The sequence below is a fragment of the Brachyhypopomus gauderio genome, chromosome 1, assembly GCF_052324685.1.
Source record: "Brachyhypopomus gauderio isolate BG-103 chromosome 1, BGAUD_0.2, whole genome shotgun sequence".
Lineage (NCBI taxonomy): Eukaryota > Metazoa > Chordata > Actinopteri > Gymnotiformes > Hypopomidae > Brachyhypopomus > Brachyhypopomus gauderio.
The window spans coordinates 13854271-13860636 of record NC_135211.1 but is presented as its reverse complement, the minus strand read 5'-3'; the positions used below and the strand labels follow the sequence as shown (position 1 = coordinate 13860636).

At 47.0% G+C, this 6366-nt stretch overlaps 1 protein-coding gene across 3 annotated transcripts in view; it reads right to left on the bottom strand.

Moving 5' to 3' along the window:
- Positions 1-1630: 1630 nt before the first annotated feature.
- The window catches only part of znf536 (zinc finger protein 536), a 134484-nt gene continuing 129748 nt past the window's right edge, over positions 1631-6366 (bottom strand). For all 3 annotated transcript variants that reach the window (XM_076998140.1, XM_076998149.1, XM_076998119.1), the window contains exon 7: positions 1631-2472. In XM_076998140.1, the coding sequence (XP_076854255.1) occupies positions 2234-2472 (239 nt within the window). In that variant the 3' untranslated portion in view covers positions 1631-2233. The remainder of the gene's footprint in view (positions 2473-6366) is intronic.

Genomic DNA, 6366 nt, shown 5'->3' with positions numbered 1-6366 from the left:
GTCAAACAAAATAAGCTAAAATAAAAGTTCTTTCTTCGTGGTCAAAGAGTCTTAAGTGCACATGGTTTGAGCCATGAGGGCTTTACCACTATATAAATACTTATTTCTCTCACTTTTTCGTTGCCTTTCTGTGTTTAACATCTCTGCCTGAGATGCAGCTTCTGAGGGCTCTAGCCTGGGCTTTAGGTTCTGTGTGCTGATTAGCGAGGAGGGCGTTGGGTATTTGCGAGTTCGGTAAACTCCTTTCAGCAGAGCTGGAGCAGCGTGAAGGCCTTGCGGTTTAAGCGTTGAGCGCTATCTTGCCGAGCGGCTAGATATCGACTTTCTTAAAGTCGGGATCATTTCTCTTTATCACAAAACATTAATATCCCTCCCCCATGCCTTGCCAGTGTGTCCTGGAAATAAAACGCCATGCCCTCCTCACCTTCACAGCCTCGCGTGCCCCCAACAAAGGGAAGTATGATGAAAGTTGAAACACTTTATTTTGCTCTTTAAGAGGTTGATTTCATTGGAACCAAAGTTCATGTGTCCTTAATCTTTTTAGAGGGACGCTTAAAACAGAAAATGCAGAAAAAAGGAAGAAAATAGCTTTGCAAAAAAGGTCCAGACATAAAAACAAATTAAAAATCCATATTGAACAAAAGACTAATATTCTCTCTCTCTCTCTCGCTTTCTCTCTCTGTCTGTCTCTCTCTATCTCTATCTTCTCCTCTCTCTTTCTTGCTCACTGCCATTTAAAGGAGAAAAAAATAAACAATTTTACCAAAGCAAAACTAAAATGCATTTAGGGTGAATCATCTTGAGGTTTAAATCAGAGACAGGCAGAAGGAGCGTGATTATCCACAAACTCCTCTTGCTTTTGCACGTTACGAGGATCTGCTGTGAGTCTTTAAACTCCTCAGAGCGATAAAGCTCCATCAAACTCCTGAGACTCACTCAACCTCCTGCCTCACAAAGAGGACTAGAAACATCATCTAGCTATACAGAGAGTGGGAAGAACACCTCCCTTCAGATGCACCCTACACATATCCGCCAGTGAGAAGGGAGACCTCTCATTCTCTCCTTCGGTGAGGCCAATTAATACAACACGTTCCATTCTTGTCTAACACGGGCGCAAAGTGAGGAAACGTGCAGGCGTGTCTGGCCTCAAGGCCTCTCACATTGCCCCAAATGTGATACTGAAGCGAATGACACGCTGTGGCTGCACAAATAACGCACCTCGGACTCTAATGGGGCCTGTAAATACACTTCATTGATTTTTTTTTTTTCCTGTTGGTGGTCATCTTGGATTTTTCTGTCTTCTTCATCGAGAGAGGGAGAGCAGATGGGGAGAGGGGCTGGTTGCTGGGCAGTTCTGGGGGCTGACCCCTCGACGGCCCGGCTGTGCAGACGACTACAGTTTCTTATGAAGAGCAGTGAGGGAGGTAGTGAATGTGTGTGTGTGTGTGTGTGTGTGTGTGTGTGTGTGTTTGTGGTGGGTGGGGTGTGTGTGTGGTGGGGAGGGTAGTGGGGGGGGGGGGGGGGGCTGAATTGATTTCCTCTGCGATGACAGCACCAGTCAGGCTGGCACCAAGACTCCCACCTCTCCCTCCACCTCCCCTCCATCTCTTCATCCACCCCAAACCCCCCCCCCACGCACTCCGTCCGCTCCCTCCATCCGCCCGCGTCAGTGGCGCTGGGCAAATGGCCACGGGCGGTGTCATGTTCTTGAAGGGTGTGTTCAGCTGCCCTCTTCCATCTTCTCCCTCCATCCAACTATCACGCAATCGTTCACGCGGATCGTTTTTCTGATAAAAGCATTATTTTTGGGACAAAAGTCACTTTAAGGATTTAATGTCTTTTTTTGTTTCAGTTTTTTTTCTTTTCAAGTCTTTTCAACTATCATTTCATATAACTACCGTAAGAGCTACATATTAAGTTTCAATACTGATAAGACAATGATTAATATGATTTATAGTTCTTTTCTTCATAATCGTTATCCTGTCTAAGTGCTGGAGGATGGTGTGGTTATGCTTTGTGAGCATGCTTTGCAGTAAACCAGCTGACTTCCCCGTGTGTGTGATGGCTGAAGTCACGGAGAATGCTGTGGTTAGTCGCTAGTTCCTGTCTGGGTGCCTGAGTCTCTCCCACGCGAAATGGACCCCAAGGATCTGGCTGTGGCCACCTTCACTGGCGCTACTTCAGGGCTGACCCTGAAGCTTCAGGGAGTCCCTGGGTCCTGCGCTGGTCCAGATCACTCGACTGAGCGGAGGAGGGTGTCTTCCGCCGCGCTCCCGTGCCCGCTGGAAGGAGCGTTCCCGCCGTCCTCCGAGGTGTCCGAGTCACCGCGTGAGCGCTTGAAGCGGCGATCCGGGTACTGGCTGTTGTCGAAAGGCATGCGGTGGACGCACAACACGTGTGTCTTCAGATTGCCCTTCTGTGATGCACTGTATGGACAGTACTGGCACTGGAAAGGCCTGGTGCCCATCTGACCTGTGGAGAGAGAGAGAGGGATCGAAACCATTAGGCGTGCAAGAAGTGCCCTGTGAATTGTCAGGATTATCTTTAAAACGCAATCATCCTGTGAAAATGAGTCACAAAGTTCAATAGCAGCAGTTCTCTGCATGGCTGAGACTGGAGAAAAAGCGCCAGTGTCTGTGTTGTCCCTGGGCACAGCGGGGGCAAACGCCAGTGAGGATCCCGGGCAGGACGCTCATTTGTATGCACTGAAGGTACTTTTGGGTGTTCCTTACAGACACCACCATTCTCGGGCCTTCAAGTACACAGATTGGCTTCATGTAGTAGTGCTGCTCTGTAAAACCTGGAGGATAGTGTTATTTCTAGTGGAGAAGAGTGTTCTTTCTAGTGGAGAAGAGTGTTCTTTCTAGAGAAGGAGAGACTTCTTTCTAGTGGAGGAGAGAGATCTTTCTAGTGGAGGAGAGAGATCTTTCTAGTGGAGTAGAGACTTCTTTCTAGTGGAGGAGAGTGTTCTTTCTATTGGAGGAGAGAGATCTTTTTAATGGAGTGAAGACTTCTTTCTAGTGGAGTAGAGACTTCTTTCTAGTGGAGGAGAGAGTTCTTTCTCGTGGAGTAAAGACTTCTTTCTAGTGGAGTAGAGACTTCTTTCTAGAGGAGGAGAGACTTCTTTCTAGTGGAGGAGAGTGTTCTTTCTAGTGGAGGAGAGTGTTCTTTCTAGAGGAGGAGAGACTTCTTTCTAGTGGAGTAGAGACTTCTTTCTAGTGGAGTAGAGTGTTCTTTCTAGTGGAGGAGAGTGTTCTTTCTAGAGGAGGAGAGACTTCTTTCTAGTGGAGTAGAGACTTCTTTCTAGTGGAGTAGAGTGTTCTTTCTAGTGGAGGAGAGTGTTCTTTCTAGTGGAGGAGAGTGTTCTTTCTAGAGGAGGAGAGACTTCTTTCTAGTGGAGTAGAGACTTCTTTCTAGTGGAGTAGAGTGTTCTTTCTAGTGGAGGAGAGTGTTCTTTCTAGAGGAGGAGAGACTTCTTTCTAGTGGAGTAGAGACTTCTTTCTAGTGGAGGAGAGTGTTCTTTCTAGTGGAGGAGAGTGTTCTTTCTAGTGGAGGAGAGTGTTCTTTCTAGTGGAGGAGAGTGTTCTTTCTAGTGGAGGAGAGTGTTCTTTCTAGTGGAGGAGAGTGTTCTTTCTAGAGGAGGAGAGACTTCTTTCTAGTGGAGGAGAGACTTCTTTCTAGTGGAGGAGAGTGTTCTTTCTAGTGGAGGAGAGACTTCTTTCTAGTGGAGGAGAGTGTTCTTTCTAGTGGAGGAGAGTGTTCTTTCTAGTGGAGGAGAGTGTTCTTTCTAGTGGAGGAGAGTGTTCTTTCTAGTGGGTTGGTAGACGAGCTGCAGCGACTGACGACTCGCACCAGGGCGGAAGCCTCGTGGACGCCTTCCTGATGGACGGGATTACGTGCCTGTCATATCGCTGCACAATTATCAGCTCCGTCCACTTAAAGAGTGCAGGGCTCTCTGGACAGTGTGCTACTTTAAGACATTAATAACGATAGATTTGCTCTATATCTTTTTCTCAATTCAATTTGAAAAGCACTAAATCAAATTAGCACGGGGTTTTAAAATAGCGTCTGGCTCGATCCAGTGCGAGCAAAGAGGCAGTGTTAAAGGTGTGGTTGCAGTAAAACGCAGACACCAGCCCGACAACCAAACGTCACCATGCCCGCCCCCACGCCCCCCCACCACACACACACACACACACACACACACACAATCACACTGGCATGCGTTGTGTGTGGCAGCGTAGAGACAGGATTTATAAGCACTTTGTGTTCGTCTCTCGAGCCTCTGCGTCTTTCAGAGACTACAATGTGCACTCAGGCCGCAGCACAAAGAGGATTGCCACAAGTTTCGGGGCTTTAGACGTTCCACTTGTCTGAATTTTTCGATAAGCGAATCGGGCTACATGCGGCACTGGGATCACGCCCCCCCTACAACCCCCCCCCCCCCCCCCCACCCTCACCCCCCATTCGTGTGGCCTTCCATTTCACACTCCCTTACATTACGCTAAGTCCGAGAGGCAGAGATTCCTCATCCCATTTTACACTTTCGGAGAAAGAGAGAAAAAGAACAAGTGTTGTGGCCAACAAGTCAGATCCCTCCCCTCCCTCCCCTCTCTCCCTCACCCCCGCTCCTCCTGCCTCCTCATCTACTATCGCCATTTCTCTCGTTCTCCTCCTCCTCCCATCTGCCAAGGTAGCGGGGCGACACGGACGGAGCTCTCCATTATTGTCATAGCAGGGTCCGTCTAAGGTAAAGAGCACATCCATTTTTAATCCCGTATGAATAAAAGATCCACACGCATCGGTAGGCGGGCTCAGGTCAGAGACAGCGGGATGGCGTGAGGCAGAGATGGTGCGAATGTATAAGAAAGAGAAAGAGAAAGAGAGAGGGAGAGCAGAGAAAGGAAGGCAGAGACTACCGGGATGATAGCGTACAACTCTCTAAGGATGGGCACATTATCTGATAACACCATATGCAGAAAGATGCGGCCAGAATGATCAGAGCAGAGATATATGCAGCATTAAGTTGAATTGGATTGCAATGGTCCGCACGTTCAACTGCTTTGCAAAGATCTAATCCCACACTCACAATGGGCCTGATCGTGTGGTTCTGCAGGGCTGAGCAGGCTATGGTGTCTGCCCTGGCATCAGGCCGACTGCAGAGAGAAAGATGTCAACAACCTCCATCTCTCTCTTTTGTACCCTCTCTTTCTTCTTCTTTTAAAGAACACAACACCTACATCATCTTGCCATGATAAGAGAGAACATGTCACAATGCACGCATACCTTTTCACAGAAACACACACACACACACACACACACACACACACACACACACACACACACACACGCACACACACCTACAAGTTTGAATTTGCCAGTTTGGTTCACTTAGCTTTGTTTACATGACAGTGTCAGTGGTGAGTGTGTGTGTGGAGAGCTCGTATACGGGTGTGTGAGGACGTAAGAGGATGTGTGAGTGTGTGTGTGTGTGTGTGTGTGTGTGTGTAGTACACTGTAGTACAGATGCAGTGTTCAGCCCAGTGAACCCACTATACTTACTCTCTCTTCCTCTCTCTAGTTACCAGCCCTCAGGATGAGTGGAACAAACTCCCCTTTTCTCTCTGTTGCAATCATTATCTCATTTTCACCCACCCACCCTCTCTCTCTCTCTCTCTCTCTCTCTCTCACTGTTTGTCCATCTCACTAACCCCTAAGTGACTTAAGATCATTCTAGAGTTTGGTGTTAAGACATGAAACTGCAGGCTTTCTTTATCTTGTTTCCATGGTACATTTGTGGGCAGATGTTAAAATGTTGCTTCTCTAACTGGTCAGGCAAAATGATCTCATCACTTTATAAGTGTAAGAGAGGAGGGGGGGCCTTATCAGTCCAGATGAAATGTTCATATATTTGCAGGTAAATGAGTGAAGTTTGCTCATTTCAAACTGATCATTGATTTGGTAACTTTCCTAATGTGTTCATGCATGAGTGCTGTATGAGTGCAGTATGAGTTCTGTCTGAGTACTGTATGAGTACTGTATACTGAGTACTGTATGAGTTCTGTATGAGTTCTGTTTGAGTACTGTATGAGTTCTGTATGAGTACTGTATGAGTACTGTATGAGTTCTGTATGAGTTCTGTTTGAGTTCTGTATGCCAAATGCTGTATGAGTTCTGTATGCTACGTTCTGTATGAGTTCTGTATGAGTTATGTATGAGTTCTGTATGCTACGTTCTGTATGAGTTCTGTATGAGGTATGTATGCTACGTTCTGTATGAGTTCTGTATGAGTTCTGTATGAGTTCTGTTTGAGTTCTGTTTGAGTTCTGTATGCCAAATGCTGTATGAGTTCTGTATGAGTTCTGT